Source organism: Olea europaea, chromosome 17 (assembly GCF_002742605.1).
Source record: "Olea europaea var. sylvestris chromosome 17, O_europaea_v1, whole genome shotgun sequence".
In the NCBI taxonomy this organism is placed as follows: domain Eukaryota; kingdom Viridiplantae; phylum Streptophyta; class Magnoliopsida; order Lamiales; family Oleaceae; genus Olea; species Olea europaea.
Genome location: NC_036253.1, coordinates 1,993,677 through 2,009,635, shown reverse-complemented (window position 1 = coordinate 2,009,635; position 15,959 = coordinate 1,993,677). Strand labels below are relative to the sequence as shown.

Genomic DNA, 15,959 nt, shown 5'->3' with positions numbered 1-15,959 from the left:
TGATTCAAATTTCTTCACGTTGCTTTTAACAAAACATTTTTTAAAAGCACTCTAATAAAATTAGTTAGACTAGTCAATAAACGTGAATCACATGTTATTGTGAAATAATTGACAAGTATTATAAAAGTAATATTTAAATATATGTGAATGTTAATTAATTTATAATTACTGGTAGAGTATATATACATGATAATAAATGTTAAATCGTTTATTTAATTTTTAATTAAGAAAAAGTGAATGTCAATTAGCATATATTAACGTAAATAATGAAATGTATTCTTAAATGTGAAATTTTAATTAATTTATAATTAATGGTATTGAAATTTATAAATGAAAATGAATGAGAATATTAATTAATTGAGAATTAATAATTGGTAATTTATACATTAATGAAAGTACACAAATGAAATGAATCTATTAAATGTACATGTAGTAACTAAATAATTAAATAAATATTGAAAAGTGAAAAACAAGATATTATTGAAATAATTGAATTATAGTAAGATTAAAATCGTTCAAATTGATTCTTACTTGATGTGATACTTAATACATTATAAATTATAAATATAGATAGGTCGAAGAATAGCCTTTGGATCTCAAAAACAATACCAAACAGGTCCTTAAAAACATTGGCAATCTCGCAAAATCTCAACCGTTGATCACGTCGTGCCAGTTTATCAACCACAAGCAGTCAGACCTCATACTTTAGCACGTGGACTTGCAAGCAGGCAATTTTTTTCTCAAGAACCCTAACCAATTACAAGATGCACTCTCTTGTTACACTATTTCATTCTGGCCCTCTTACAGGAAAACGTATTCACCCGTTCCTTCTCTCTCTAAGATACAGATATAAAATCATCTAAATTAGAGAGGAAGGAAGGAAAAGTAATACGCTGCATCTCTCAATTAAGGTATGTGGTATTTATGAAGTTCTCTAGACAATTCTTCTTTTTTTCTTGGATTATTTGTTTCAAGTGCGCCGTAGTAAATTCAGTTGAAAACGGTGAATCAATTTTTGCATGCAAATTATTAGCTGTGGTATTGTTTAGGGAATTATTCATTTGCGTCGATCGATTCTATTTATTCTGAGCATTTTTAGTTTTTCTAGGGTTTGAGTTCTGGTATAAAGATTTATTTCGCGTAGTTTTTCAATTGAAATGTTCTGGATTGACTGGATATATGGGTTAAATTTTTAGAGTATTCGTTTATTTCAAAACTTTTAGCAGCTTTTCTTTTAATGTTCTTCTACTGTATGGGATGAAGAGCAAGCTCGGTGCTTTTGTGGTCACAAGCTAATAATCTTGAATAGCTAGGCGATTGATAATATAACTTCGGCTAATTTTATGCCCCCCCAAAAGAAGAATAAATAAGAAAACTGGATAGTGATTTTGGGTACAGTATCCTAAAATCAATTTGAATTTTCTGGTTAACTAACTATTATTCTAATCAATCCTTTATTTTGGATTTTTAAGCGGGGAGACAAGTTATTTTAACAGCAGCAACAACAACAACAACAAATTAAGTGTTCTCAATAATTTAGAGGCCTGCTACATGATTATTCTTTTGCCTCTCTACTCGATGTTGTGTGTTAAACTTGTTGCTTTTAGTTGTCATATAGAGCATTCATTCTGTGTACACTAATTTTAACTGATTGTTGTAGCATCATTATTAACATGGAAACTCCAGAGGCAGTGACTCCTGCCACTGGACCCAGATATGCACCTGATGACCCCACTTTGCCGCAACCTTGGAAAGGATTAATTGACGGAAGTACGAATCTTTTGTACTACTGGAATCCTGAAACAAATGTTACTCAGTACGAGAAGCCAGAAGCTTTACCACCACCCTTGCCATCAGGCCCACCGCCACCTCCTACAGTTTCTACACCCAAGATGAATCCAGTACCTGTAGTTAGATCACAGCAACCTGATGGTGTTCAAGGCCAGCAAAATCTACAAATGACACAGATCCAACATCTACAAGGGCAACAAATGAGTTCATCGTTACAGCAGCAAACACAAGTAGCACCCCCTGCTGCTCAACAGAAAGTAGCACATACTGAGCTGCAGCAGGGGTCGCAATTGGGACCTTCCATGCAACACCAGAGCCATCTATCACAACAACAATTTAGGCCACAACTAATGCAACAGCCAGGTCAGCAAATGCCACCCTCAGTGGGGCAAATCCCTATATTGCCAGGGCAGCAAGGACTTCCACAGGGACATCCACAGTCCACGCAGCAAGTACCTATGCAGCCAGTGCAACAAACATCTTATCAGGGTATGCATCAAATGCCACAGGGGCCGCAAGGGCAGATGTATTCAGGTGCTCAAATGGGTCATCCACATGGTTACCCACTTACTCCTCAACAGAATCAGTACACGTATCAGCAGAATATGCATCCCCAAGGACCACCAGATTCCTCGCAACAAGCTCAACATTTAATGCAGGGGCAACAGTTTTCCCATCAACAAGAACATAAAATGGGATTCCCGCCAAGATATGATCTTGAAATTCAGCAAGGGAAGCAAACTGGGTTTTCTCCAGTCCACATTCAGCAAACTGGGACACTATCTGCACAAAACTTACCTGCAAATTCCATTCATGCACCACATATTGGCATTCAGCCTAGTCAAACTATGCAGTATGATCGCTCTTCTGTCAATGTGCAGCAGAGTGGAGCAGATTTAGCTGTCAAGTCAGGTGGTTCTAGGTTTCAAAATGAGACGGGCCACGGTGTCATTCATGGGCAGCAGCAGCAGAATCTGCCCCTTGTAGGATCAAAGATGGCTTACGAAGAAAACCCTATTGGAAGAACTGGAAATGATTATTCTTACAACCTTAATAAGGATGGCCGTGCTATGCCTCAGCATCCCAAGCTAGCTGCACTACCTATGCCAAGAACCCAGCAGGCGAGTTACTCCTTGGATCATTTATCATTTTGTAGTTGCCACTTTAGTTACCTCTAGTGCACATGATGAATTATTTATGACTACTATAGAAGGAAAGAGATTATAAGATGGAGAACACATTTATCTACACCGTTTTCTTATAATTTACAAGTTTCTGATTAGTTTTCTTGTAAATCTGCATTCTCACGTCTCTAATGGAAAGCATTTCACTGGATGTCTGTTGATGCCGGTGCTACGTTTTATCAGGAATCGAGGATGCGTGATTTCCCCCCTCAAAATGTTGCTATTAATCTTCCAGGGCAATCAAATAGTCCAGCAGGACCTCCAATGCATGCCAGCTATGGTCATGCAACTGTCAACCCACCATTTCCAGGAAATTCTCTTGTGAGGCCTCCTGGAATGATGGGACCCTCAGATGCTATTCCTCTCTCAGCAGCCGAAATTTACCGTGAACAGCATGAAGTAACAGCCACGGTTAGTATTTCTTTTGCTTTTTAAAATTATACTACCTCCATCCCATAAAGTTAGGCTTGGTTTCCTTTTTTGCATGTCTTAAATTACAGGCCACTTTCCTTATTGAAAGTATAGATATTTTTTGATTTTCTAATATGTCCCTATTTAATGTACCTTGTTATCAACAAATATAAACTAGCCCTATTTAAACCATTATTTAATATAGGTGTGTTAGGAAAAAATGTAAGAAAATTATATATTTCCAACTATAGTAATTATATTTTCTTAATCTGTGTGAAAATAAAAACAAGCCTATCTTTATGGGATGGAGATAGTATGTAATGTAAGAATTTGACATCATTTGCATCTCTAGAAAGTTTGCTACGTACATGTTCTTTATATGTTATTTATGAGTAAATTTTCTACGACCATGGTCCATTTATGTTATTTTTATTGTTGATGATATATTTACATTAGAATTCCCAGGTGCAAGATGGTTAGGTTAAGAAAATTGTGAATCAGTTGAAGCAAAAGATATTAGCAGAATCTCAAAGAAGGCTGGCAATAGCAACTCATTGCTATGAAGTTCTTCAAGAGATCACAGATCTGAAATTTTGGAAACTTGATGAAAATATCCTTCTGAATATACGAAAGTAATTAGGTAGGGATGGAGTCCAGTTATATTAAAAGAAGTGCATGGATTTACCACTTATCCTAGAATACCCATGTTTACATCATATGGCTTGGATTTGGGCATGGGACATTTTCTGGATTGTGCTTTCTTGCTGGTAAGAGAGGAGATTTCTGAAAAGGAGGAGAAAGATAAGAAACGAGCTAGTCTCACTTAAATTTTTGTTGTCACAGCTCGAAATTTGTCACTGCTGAAACATTTCTTGATAGTTAAATGGACGCAGCTAGTTTTTGAGTTGAGAAATAGTGTGGTGGTCCATAAGGAAAAAAATAAATTTCCATGTTTTTTCCTAAGGAAACCCTTCATAATTTAAATTTTTTTAGTAATATTCCTTACTTTCCAGAACCTGAGAGCATCCAAGAGACTCTATTTTTAAAGAGAATATTCTACAATTTAAAGAGCAAAAGTTTTAAAGTTCTCCAATAGCCTCTTTATTTTTAATATTTAATTTTAGCATTCTCAATATGTATTTATTGTTTTTAACATTTAATTTTAAAGTGCTCCAATAGCTTTGCAATGATTCAATGAAAAGATATTGAGATTTGCACATATTATTTAATTAAGTCAATAAATTGTACATTGGAAGTTGAAGCCTCTTAAGCATTAAATTATAGAGAGGTAGGTTTGGCTATCAAAATTAGGAGAGCCAAACCGACTCTCTATTTTAAAATGTTAAATCGAAGAGTCTATTGGAGTAAAATTTTAAAGATTGACTCTTCAAAATAGAAAGTATTCCACTTTTAAATAGGATCTTGCAGTTGTTCTGAAGGGTAGTTCAGTGGTCAGATTTTTGGTATGCTCCCCAATGATCACCGGTTCGAGTTCCCTTAGAGCTATTGAGGTGAGTACCTGACTATAACCTTTATGGTCTTGTGGGATTAGATGAGGTGCGAGTAAACTGGCCCGGACATCACGGTCATTAGAAAAAAACATAGTCCCCACTTTTCAGAACTAATAAAGATTTACCCAACATTTTTCCTATTCTTTTTACCCATGTAATTTACGTTGCCTTTTCTTTTTACCCTTTGGAAATTTTGAATTCGTCCCAGCTGCTCTAGAATGTTTCTTATTTTTATGTTTCCCACAGAACTAGCAATGGCTTTTTGGTTTGCACATTTGACTTTGGTACCCTATCTGAATTATGGTAATGCCGACACATGTGTTGTTGCATATCAAGTTTTGACGATTAGAATAATCAGATGCATGGTATAATAAAGAGAAGAAGCACATATTGCTTTCTTATCTAGGATAGAAACAGGTGTCCATGTGATGTGGTTTTGGACCTTGCAGATCTAGATAACCCCATCCTAAATGTCTCCATCAGCTTATCGGAATACCCCTTATGTCTACTTTCCAAAAATAAACACCCTCTTCTGGTATTACTTTCCCAACTCAATGCAATAATCTGCCTTGTTCTTCTCATAAATTCGATGGTTAAATATATCGTCCTTCATTTCTTCTCATATTACGTCACTTACCGTATGATTGAACTGCAATTAAGCCCCTGTTAGACAATCGTTATTTTCAAACCCTTTTTTACTTATTCATTTTCAACCACACATTCTCACAATAAAATATTCTGGACGTAAATCAAAACTTTTTCCTACTTTTTAACCACACGTTCTTTTAAAAATCACTACTCGAAACTCATTTTTCCCCAAGTAATGGTTGTCAAACAGGGGCTAATGCCACTACTGCTTGTACATACTCTGCGATTAGGGTATTTCTTGGTCATGAGATTGTTTCTTCTACCTTTAGTATTGATGCACAGCCAAAAAAAATTTAGCATCAATGTATTTGTTTATCAAGAGTCCGCAATAAGCTGTTTTAGCTGCTGCCATAATCCCTCTTTTTTTGGTAGGTTCTTAAGTCCAATGGTATGCTTATCCAAGTTAATAATTACTGAAATCTGATAACCTGATTCCTATCCAGGGTGACAATGTTCCTGCTCCATTCATGACGTTTGAAGCCACTGGCTTTCCACCAGAGATACTACATGAGGTAAGCATTTTAACCCAAACTGTGATTAACTGTTTATAAGTGCCATGAAGAGCTTAAAATCCATCTTCTCTCAACTTATTCATTTCATTTTCAAAATTCATGCTTTTAGCTTATCAGTTTTCACTTGTCGCAGGTGCGATATCTGCTCCAGAAGAGGAGCACATGTCGTACACTGCAGTGCTAGCTCATACTTTTGCAAGAACTATACTGAGTTTTTGAGGCTGCAACATGAACAATTGGAGCCTTCCTCTGGCAGATTGTTGTAGGATGGTTGCCCTCATTCAATTCATACTATATGTGACTGGGGTTTCTAGCTTATTGGCTCCGCCTCTTCTCTTTTTAATGCTCCATTTTGTTGCCTCGAGTTGCTTCAGTAAGCAACTGCACACCCATGGGTTTTTTTTGAGCAATCTTTCTTCCCCCTTCTATCGTTTTCCTTTTCAAACAGCGAAACAGTTCCCTCTTGGTTGGTTTTTACATTTTATATTATGTCCAAACTTGGTTCAAGTTTCTTAGCTTTTTCTCTTTCAGAGGCTCATTGTTTACATAATTTTGTTACAGATACATTTTGCTGGTTTCTCTGCTCCCACTCCAATTCAGGCACAGACATGGCCTATTGCTCTACAGAACAGGGACATAGTTGCTATTGCCAAGACAGGTTCTGGTAAAACATTGGGATATCTGATCCCTGCATTCATTCATCTTAGGCGAAGGCAAAATAATCCTCTTAATGGTCCAACTGTGTTGGTTTTGGCTCCAACTCGGGAACTTGCCACCCAAATCCAAGATGAAGCAATCAAGTTTGGCCGATCATCTAGAGTCTCTTGCACAGTGAGTCGCCATTCCTTTTTTCCCCTTCTAAATTGAAGTTTTTACCCAGTGAATGGAAGAAAAAACCTTTATTTATTATTATTATTTTTTTTTGGTTTCAGTGCTTGTATGGTGGTGCTCCAAAGGGCCCTCAGTTAAAAGAACTGGATCGTGGAGCGGATTTTGTGGTGGCAACTCCTGGGCGGCTCAATGATATTCTCGAAATGAAGAGAATTGATTTTAGGCAGGTTTCTCTTCTTGTGCTCGATGAGGCTGATAGAATGCTTGACATGGGATTCGAACCTCAGATTCGCAAAATTGTCAATGAAATACCTCCAAGAAGGCAAACCCTCATGTACACAGCAACATGGCCTAAAGAAGTGAGAAAAATAGCAAGCGATCTGCTTGTTAATCCAGTCCAGGTGAATATTGGCAGCGTTGACGAACTTGCTGCTAATAAATCTATCACACAGGTAAGTTGTGAAAATAATTGTCTTTCTAATGAAGATCAAATAAAGAGATTAATGATTGAAGAAAATTAATATTTAAAATCATAGGTCACAACTGATGAAAAAAGTTTGATAACTGGGTTTTAAATTTCAGTTGGGGTTACTTTCCTTTTTCCATTTTCTTGTCCTCTATGTAATTAACTTAGCTTAACATAGTAATTACTATGCAGCTTAGATTTTAGAAGCTCCTACTACTACAAGCACAAATATGTTTCTCATCACCTCCTTTGCGGTGAACAACTCATTATTTTCCTTTAAGCATGTGTCGGATTCATGTTCGCTAGTGTTGTTCTTAGATCTTCTGCTTTACAAGTATACCTTTTCAATTATTAGTAAACTCTGCTTTTCTTTTGTATCTTAGTTTTCCATCTCATCTGTTCTTTCTTGAATGATCCCTAAGCATGTATTTCTACCATGCAGTATGTTGAAGTAGTCCCTGAAATGCAGAAGCAAAGACGCTTGGAACAAATTCTTAGATCCCAAGAGCGTGGTTCTAAAGCCATTATATTTTGTTCAACTAAAAAGTTATGTGACCAGCTGGCACGTAGCCTAGGACGTAATTTTGGGGCTGCTGCAATTCATGGAGACAAAAATCAAGGTGAAAGGGACTGGGTACTGAATCAATTCCGAACGGGCAAGTCCCCTGTTCTAGTTGCCACTGATGTTGCTGCTCGGGGCCTTGACATAAGAGACATAAGGTCATAAGCTTGCTATTTGCTTCATTTCAGTCCGAATCCTCTCTGAAAAGACAATCTTTGCTTCATATTGCTTAAATTTCCATGAATTCTTATTTGGAGAAAGATATAGCTCCTGTTTGGCAGGGATCAAAATCAGATTTTTAGTAGATTTTGATAGAAATTGATGAAATATGTTATTGAAAAGTCGTGGGTCACTTGAAATACATGGTTAAAATTAATTGTTGACTTAGATTACATTTAGATTTTAATTCCTACCATACAGTGGCATAATAGCATTCTATCCTTTTGCTTTAATTGGTTGAAGATATCTGTCTTGAATTATTCCTTCTCTTTGATCTCACAGGGTAGTGGTCAACTACGACTTTCCAACTGGGATTGAAGACTATGTTCACCGCATTGGAAGAACTGGGAGGGCTGGTGCTACGGGTATTGCCTATACATTCTTCTCAGAGCAAGACTGGAAATATGCAGCTGATCTTGTTAAAGTCTTGGAGGGAGCCAACCAACCTGTGCCTCCCGAGGTGAGAGAAATAGCTTTACGTGGTGGTCCTGGTTATGGCAAAGATCGAGGTGGAGTAAACCGCTTTGATTCTGTTGATGGTGGTGCGCGTTGGGATTCTGGTGGTCGAGGTGGCATGAGGGACGGTGGCTTTGGTGGTCGTGGTGGGATGAGAGATGGCTTCGGTGGACGTGGTGGGGGGAGAGATGGTGGCTTCGGTGGACGTGGTGGGATGAGAGATGGTGGCTTCGGTGCACGGGGTGGGATGAGAGATGGTGGTTTCGGCGGACGGGGTGGGATGAGAGACGGTGGTTTCGGTGGTCGTGGTGGGGTGAGAGATGGTGGCTTTTCTGGTGCTCGGATTGGTTGGGACAGGAATGAACGTGGTACACGTGATCAGTATCACAATTTAGACGTGCCAGGGCGTGGTAGGGGCAGGGGGCGGGGACGATTTGATAACAGGAGAGAGATTTCAGACAGGAAAAGAGAGAGAAGTTACAGCTCTAGTCCTGAGAGAGTTCGAACATGGGGTTATAGCCGAAGCCGTAGCCGTAGCTCAAGCAGGAGCCGCAGCAGGGATAGGAGTTATAGCAGGAGCCGTAGCTGGTCTCGCAGCCGTAGTCGCTCTCGCAGCCGTGGTCGGTCTCGCAGCCGCAGCTATGATAGATATGAGAGGAGGCCGCCACGCAAATCTAAGTTTGATCAGATGGATGTTTCGGTCCCTAATGTTTCGGCTCCTGAATCTGGGACATCTGCCACATATCTGAGCACACAAGGCAAGGAATTCTCTGGAGCCGAGCCATTGGAGCGGGTTCCTTTAGCTGCCAGTGTTAATACCGGCTTCCCTGATGCTGGATCTAACCCTAGCAATCCAGCAACGGAACCGTAAAGTAACACTTGTGAAGATGGGTTCGTAATGTGAGGAAGCACAAACATTTGGGTGGGCGTTCAATTCGATTGTCAGTGTGCTATTCAGTGTTTCTTATTTAAGGTTGTTTTTCCGGTGACAAACCTATATAGTCCATCAGACTAAATTTCATCTTATTGCCCTCATTCGTCTTTCAACGGTTTTGGTGATGGGTTTATTGTACCGGTATATTTTCCGGTTTTTTAGCCGAGGATATTTTAATCTAATAGGAATACTTGAGACTGATTCTCTTTTTGTTTTTAACATTCCTGTTTTAACTAAGAGAAGTTTGTTGTGCTGCTGCCTTGTATTGTGCCCTCCAAGTGGAGTGGGAGTGGAGGGGAAGATATGCTTGTTCCTTTCTTTCTTTCAGTCTTGTAAGAATCTTTGAGGTTCTGTATGGTGGTGAAGTCTTATTTATTCTGTTCGAGCTTTCTTCAAAAATCAAAATAAGCTAAAATCAGAATATATTTCAACTTCTTTTACTCATTTTTGTTCTTTGTTCTAGTAATTTCTGCACACAAATTTTTCATAAAACCAATCAAGCATTTGGGGGGAGTTGAGATCTGTGGTTTCTATGTTCTTGTTCTTTTCGTCGTTTTCTCACTAAACGCTCAACATTTCAGTGTTTTATCTTTTATTAGTAAATGAGAAGATGTCATTTCAAATGTGATGTTACTTTTAGGTTATTCGAGTATTAAATTTTAACAGAGGACAACCCAGAAAATGATGGCGACAGAATCACAGATCTTGTGGCGAAGAAGAGAAAAATTGGCATCAAAGATTGGTATTTTATATTTATAGAAAGAATATAATGATAATCTTATATACATAAATTTTTATTTCTTCATCTTGGCCAGCTTTTATTGTGGGATCAATGTCTACACCTTGATGCAAACAAGTCCCACTATATTATCACCTTTTCTTATTTTTAATTAATTCTTCTGATATTTATTATTGTCATGAAGATTTGATGTGGGTGACATGCCATTTGGTCCTTTTGACTTTTTTGAGCATGTGGGAATCGTATATGCTATATTTGGCATTTATTTCAATGGCCCTAACATTTATTAACCAATTTTTACTCTTCAAATATTCGAGAATGATCATCAATCTTTTGGAACATGTTTCGTTGTGCGTAAAAGTTAAGTTATTTGATAAAAAAATAAGCGACTTTCTAAATCTTGTTGAATGTACTCTTCATCCACGTAATTCACGTTGAATAACTAAGAAATATCTACTGTTTAAAATATGTTTAACTTCGGTTAAATAACTTTTTACATATTTCATGAAACTCACAAAATCCATATTTACAGCCTATTTGGGCCCGATTTTTTCACTCAAAAAATTGATTTTTTGACCGTTATTTCACTATTTCAACCGTCATATTTGACTTCTTCTCTTACAGGTGGACCCTACTTTTCTCCTAAAGGTCAAAAAATCAATTCTCAAAATCACTCCCAAACAGGCTCTTATCACTTATTTATTTTTACATATAATTAAAATAGAATGTACTTTAAATATTTTTAATTTGTTCTGTGGAGCAAAGAATAGAATTAATCTATCGATTATTATTTATAGTTTGTAGTGTGTCCACAAATATTCATTTGCATTTCAGCCACCCACATTTTCACATTTTTCTTTTAATTTTAAAATCTCGAAGCTCTTTTTTTTTATATATATTTCTCTTCGAAAAGAAATTTAGACAATATATATTTCAGTACATTTTATTTTTAGACCATTTTTCAATCGTTTTTTTATATTTCCGTTATGCAGTGCAGCTTCTGCCACCAAATCTCTTATCCTTTCATACCACAATAAAATATTTAAAAAAAAAATCGATATATTCAATAGAAAATTGAATAACGCGCACCGCCATTTCTTTCCTTCTAGTTTTCTTGTATAAATTTTCTTTGTGGGGTTAGGGTTTCCTTAACCGCGTCTACTTCGATTTTATTTTTCTTACGAAAAAAATTATGTTTGTGGTATTCGAAAATTCAATACAAACCCTCATTCATTTGATTCTCCTTCAATTCTTCGGGTCAATAATGGATTAAATCTCGTGTTTCTCTCTCTAGGTACTTTTTCTTTCTCTCTCTTCCCATCTTTTTATTCATGCAAATATATCTAGTAGCTTACACTGTACGCACATTTGCAAGCAGATATGTTGCGTGTAACTCTGTGTGTTTTTAATGCGAAATTTTTATATGAAATGTAAAATGAGGTGGAATTTTGAAGGTAATTTCGGTGTCCCTTTTTGGGTTCTTGGGTAGTTGAATTGATCATTTTAGTGCTTGATTGAGCAGTGTGTTGGTCCTTTGGCTATTTAACTTACTTTTTTTATTCTGTTTCTCGCGTGGGAGGGTTGGGGGGGGGGGGGTTAAGGGGGTTTGGTTGCTTTTCTAGGGTTTAATTTTTTGATCTGTTTTACTGTTTTTCCAAATTTTTATTGATGTTTTTATTTGGGGGTTTTGTACTCTCTAAGAACTAGAGTGTTTTTAACATTATTGATTGAGATTTTTTGAATGTACAGAGCTCTATCCGTACAGTACGATGGATGTACAGAAATGGCTATAACAGAGTATAACTTAAGATTATAGATGTAGATTTATGGTTTTTTCTTTAATAAATTACCGTACAATGAACGGGGGTGTTTTTAAAATTATTGAATGGAGGTATAACTTAAGATTATGGATGTAGATTTATGGTTTTTTCTTTAATAAATTACTGTACAATATGTTAACCAGAAAGGGTATTAGTTTCTTGGTTTTTTTGAATGGGATTGGTGGAAATGAACACCGTGACATTGCTGGACTTGTGAAAATAGTGTCTGATTCCTGATGTTCATTTCCAAGTGTCTGAGAAGTTTTGAGAGCATCATACATTCTGGTTGGTAGATTTGTTGTTTGCTCCTCTGTATCATCAAAAGGTTTAATAATTTTCTTGATGAATATAATAACTTTCTGATTGGGATTCTTTCTGTTTGGATTCCCATTTTATCCATTCATCCTGCATACATTCTTTTTATATGGTATATCTTCTCCAGGAGTGGCAGTCCTGGGATGGAAGTATATAATGTTCCTGAACAAGGACATGCAGATTCATATCTGGTAATTTCTATGTGATTGCTTGATAGTTAATCAAGACATTACTCCTAGTATTGTTTTATCTTTTCCTAGATAGAGGGCGTGGGGTTATGCAGATAGCTGCTCGACAGTTCTTCTGCCTCTTTTTTCTTCATGTTTTTCATGTTTGAATGAATGGTTATTAATATAATAAAAAAAAAATTGGTTCCTCAGATGCAAGGTGCTGAATCAAATTCACAGATCACCAGTCCACTCCTTGAACAATTTGAAACCATGTACAACGAAGGAGTCCCAGAATGTGTTGTCAATCAGGGCTTGTATTATCCCACTGCCACCAACTATGGATATGTTTGTTCAGGTGAATAGAATGACCTTTATGTTTAACTTTATGGATTTGAGCTAAATATACAGCCTGTGGAGAGGCTGATGAAATATTCTCTCATTTTGGTAGCATTTGAATCATCTGGTGACTGGGATGACCCCCATAGAATTTTTGGTCTGGATGGTCAAGAAATCCCGTACACGGTGAGTCTCTTTCTACTGAATTAAAGATCTGCACCACTTGAAGTTACTGAAGTCACGCGTCTTCTCTTTCAGGGTGCACCAAATGAAAGTCTTCCATATGTATACTATATACCTGGCTATGGATATGCTCAATCGTCATATAACCCATACAACCCTTACATTCCTGGTGCAATGATGGGAGTTGATGGATCATTTGTGGGGGCACAACAGTATTATTCCTTACCGTCTTATGAGAATCCTGTTCCTTCACCTGTTTACATTCCCATGATTGCAAATAGTACAACAGATCCATTTGTTCATAATGATTCATCTGCTAATCGAACTGATGCTCCTGCTCTTAAGCATAATCTATTTTCAAAATCTCCTCAATTTTCTCCTACTCCATTAGGGACTGCTTCTAGCCCGATTAATTCCATTATCCAGTTATCAGAAGAACCTAAGGCAAATCCAGGATCTAGCAAGCAGCCTATGACTCAAGGAAGTGTTACTTCTAGAAGTTATCCCAGTTCAGCATCATCAAAAATTCCACAGGTGAGACTCTTTGAGGTAACAGAAGTGAATATACGATTAAATGGTTCACATAAACTAATCGTGAATTTTTAGTTATCTAGAAGCATGTCTGGAAGGTGTTTATAAAAGGTTTGAATTACAAACAAATAGAAATGTGTTGTAGATAAATGGGTAGTACTTGTGGGTTCCTTGGAATGAAAAAGGGGCTTGATTGTTTATAAATGGATTATGAACATGAGCGAAAACATAGGCTAGGATCCATAACATGATTCTGAGCTGTGTTTTTCCAGTATATTGAAGCTAATGACCATGCTTTTGTTTGATTGCAATTTTCTGTGTTTTAGGGTAAAAAAGCTGTGGTTATGGAAAATATTTCGAACGGGAAGGCTTTATCTAGTCAAAGCCACTTAAAAAATACTCTCCCTTCTGGCAATGGCGTCTCTGGTTTCGGACCAAGCAATTATGCCCAGGCTCCATTAGATAAAGTTAAGCCCAAGGTACTCTATGGAAGAGCTCAGGACGATATAAAAGTGAGTGCTGATGCGTTGACCGAACAAAATCGAGGACCTAGAACTCACAAATTGAAAAACCAATTGGTGGTTAAAGCCTACACGACGAGCGTGGGAGATTTTGATGCACAAGGAAACATTACTATCTATACAGATCAATATAACAAGGGTGATTTTCCGGTTGATTATACGAACGCTAAGTTTTTTGTAATCAAATCATATAGTGAGGATGACGTGCACAAGAGTATAAAATACAATGTTTGGTCATCTACACCTAACGGAAACCGGAAGCTAAACAGCGCATATGAAGATGCTCAGAGAATAGCTGCTGCAGATTCAAGAGGCTGCAACATTTTTCTCTTCTTCTCTGTGAGTTACATTCTATGATTTAATATATTAGTTGCACATTATTGTCTGAGATTATTCACGGCTCAATTAACACTTTTCAGATTTTTGACGTTCATTCAGAGTTACTGATTGGTGCCTCTTTATCTTTTTCTTACTGAAGGTCAATGCCAGTGGCCAGTTCTGTGGTGTTGCTGAAATGACTGGTCCTGTAGATTTTCATAAAGATATGGATTTCTGGCAGCAAGACAAGTGGAGTGGTAGCTTTCCTGTCAAGTGGCACATCATAAAGGATGTCCCAAACCCCAATTTTAGACACGTCATACTAGAAAACAATGAGAATAAGCCAGTGACTAACAGTAGAGACACACAAGAGGTATGCTCCACATTTTCTTTAGCAGCAATAACTTGCTCATTATCGACAGGGGAAGTTGTGCTCATTTCCCCATTCTTTGGGGTTCGAATTCCCATTAAAAAATTTCTTGGCAAATGGGGTCTCCGAAGTTTAGTGTGGTGATTTTATTTTATTTTTCACTTTTATTTTTATTTTTATTTTTATTTTTTTGTTGAAGACAGGTTTAATATGTTACTAGACTCATTTTCTGTCGCCTTCAAATAGATAAAAACAAATAATATAAAGAAAATCAAAATGGAAAACCCCCCAACAAATTAGTATTTTGACTCAATATGATGGAAGAGATGATTAATTAAGTTATGAGGTTACCGTTTGATATCATGTAAATTTAATTAGCTTCTGTAACTGATAATTGACATTTTCTTCTTCAGATACACTATAAGAAAGGCATTGAGATGCTGAAAATATTCAAGAACTATATATCGAAGACATCCTTACTGGATGACTTTATGTACTATGAAAATAGACAGAAGATCCTGCAGGAAGAAAAAGCAAGGTTGCTAGTTAAGAAGTACGAGAACCCATACCTTGTGCCTCTAATGGATCCTCTCCGCAATCTTAATCCTATTCTTGATCCTTCTGCTAATGAAGATAGGAAAGTCGTCTTGCATGATGATTCAAGCAGCTCCAACAAGAACGTGACTTATTCCAACGAAGAGGTTTCAATGCATGCAGTTTCAGCAGATGGCAAACCGAGCATTGATGTCGAATTAAAGATTAGTTCACTAAAAATTAATCCGAAGGAGTCTGATTCCTTGTGTTCAGTCCCTGATACAGATAGTAAAGCAAACACTGAACCAATTGATGTTGTTACTGTAGGGTCTTTGCCTGTCAAAGTCAACAGTTCCACTGGATCTTCTGGGTTTTTAACGGTTGGAACAATCCCGCTTGATCCTAGAGCTCTTCAGCTGGATGATGATTGTTATTTGAGCAAAAATGGATCTTAAAAAGGGTGATGTATGGGAATCTGGATTACCAGTAGTGATTGTTGTGGACAGGTATGGAGTAGAGATCTGAAAGAATATTGTACACCTGGATGTATTATCACAAGAAATGAACATCGCGCATGCTCATCTATCTAATATCGTT

At 37.0% G+C, this 15,959-nt stretch overlaps 2 protein-coding genes across 3 annotated transcripts; both read left to right on the top strand.

Moving 5' to 3' along the window:
* The first annotated feature begins 767 nt into the window (after nt 1–767).
* On the top strand, nt 768–9,880 carry LOC111365995 (DEAD-box ATP-dependent RNA helicase 40). Its single transcript, XM_022986601.1, has 8 exons — nt 768–911; nt 1,661–2,912; nt 3,159–3,386; nt 5,989–6,057; nt 6,619–6,888; nt 6,990–7,340; nt 7,797–8,074; nt 8,418–9,880. The coding sequence occupies exons 2-8, from the start codon at nt 1,674–1,676 to the stop codon at nt 9,460–9,462; spliced, it is 3,480 nt and encodes a 1,159-aa protein (XP_022842369.1). The 5' UTR covers nt 768–911; nt 1,661–1,673; the 3' UTR covers nt 9,463–9,880.
* A 1,410-nt stretch (nt 9,881–11,290) lies between these two features.
* Nucleotides 11,291–15,952, top strand: LOC111365994. Of its 2 annotated transcripts, XM_022986599.1 has the most exons (8): nt 11,296–11,558; nt 12,527–12,590; nt 12,780–12,924; nt 13,018–13,091; nt 13,164–13,622; nt 13,946–14,479; nt 14,619–14,831; nt 15,242–15,952. In XM_022986599.1, the coding sequence occupies exons 2-8, from the start codon at nt 12,543–12,545 to the stop codon at nt 15,815–15,817; spliced, it is 2,049 nt and encodes a 682-aa protein (XP_022842367.1). In that variant the 5' UTR covers nt 11,296–11,558; nt 12,527–12,542; the 3' UTR covers nt 15,818–15,952. The 2 variants fall into 2 exon arrangements, with proteins under 2 accessions (XP_022842368.1, XP_022842367.1); XM_022986600.1 differs by lacking the exon at nt 12,527–12,590 and having other exon boundaries at nt 11,291–11,558.
* Nucleotides 15,953–15,959: the final 7 nt, after the last annotated feature.

What these genes read in the sequence shown, in the direction of transcription:
- LOC111365995 (XM_022986601.1), top strand. Translation starts at nt 1,674, where the DNA reads ATGGAAACTCCAGAGGCAGTGACTCCTGCCACTGGACCCAGATATGCA. An exon ending in CTATGCCAAGAACCCAGCAG is followed by an intron (nt 2,913 to 3,158) that starts GCGAGTTACTCC and finishes ACGTTTTATCAG; the next exon opens with GAATCGAGGATGCGTGATTT. An exon ending in CTTGACATAAGAGACATAAG is followed by an intron (nt 8,075 to 8,417) that starts GTCATAAGCTTG and finishes TTGATCTCACAG; the next exon opens with GGTAGTGGTCAACTACGACT.
- LOC111365994 (XM_022986599.1), top strand. Translation starts at nt 12,543, where the DNA reads ATGGAAGTATATAATGTTCCTGAACAAGGACATGCAGATTCATATCTG. An exon ending in GACATGCAGATTCATATCTG is followed by an intron (nt 12,591 to 12,779) that starts GTAATTTCTATG and finishes TTGGTTCCTCAG; the next exon opens with ATGCAAGGTGCTGAATCAAA. An exon ending in ACAGTAGAGACACACAAGAG is followed by an intron (nt 14,832 to 15,241) that starts GTATGCTCCACA and finishes TTTCTTCTTCAG; the next exon opens with ATACACTATAAGAAAGGCAT.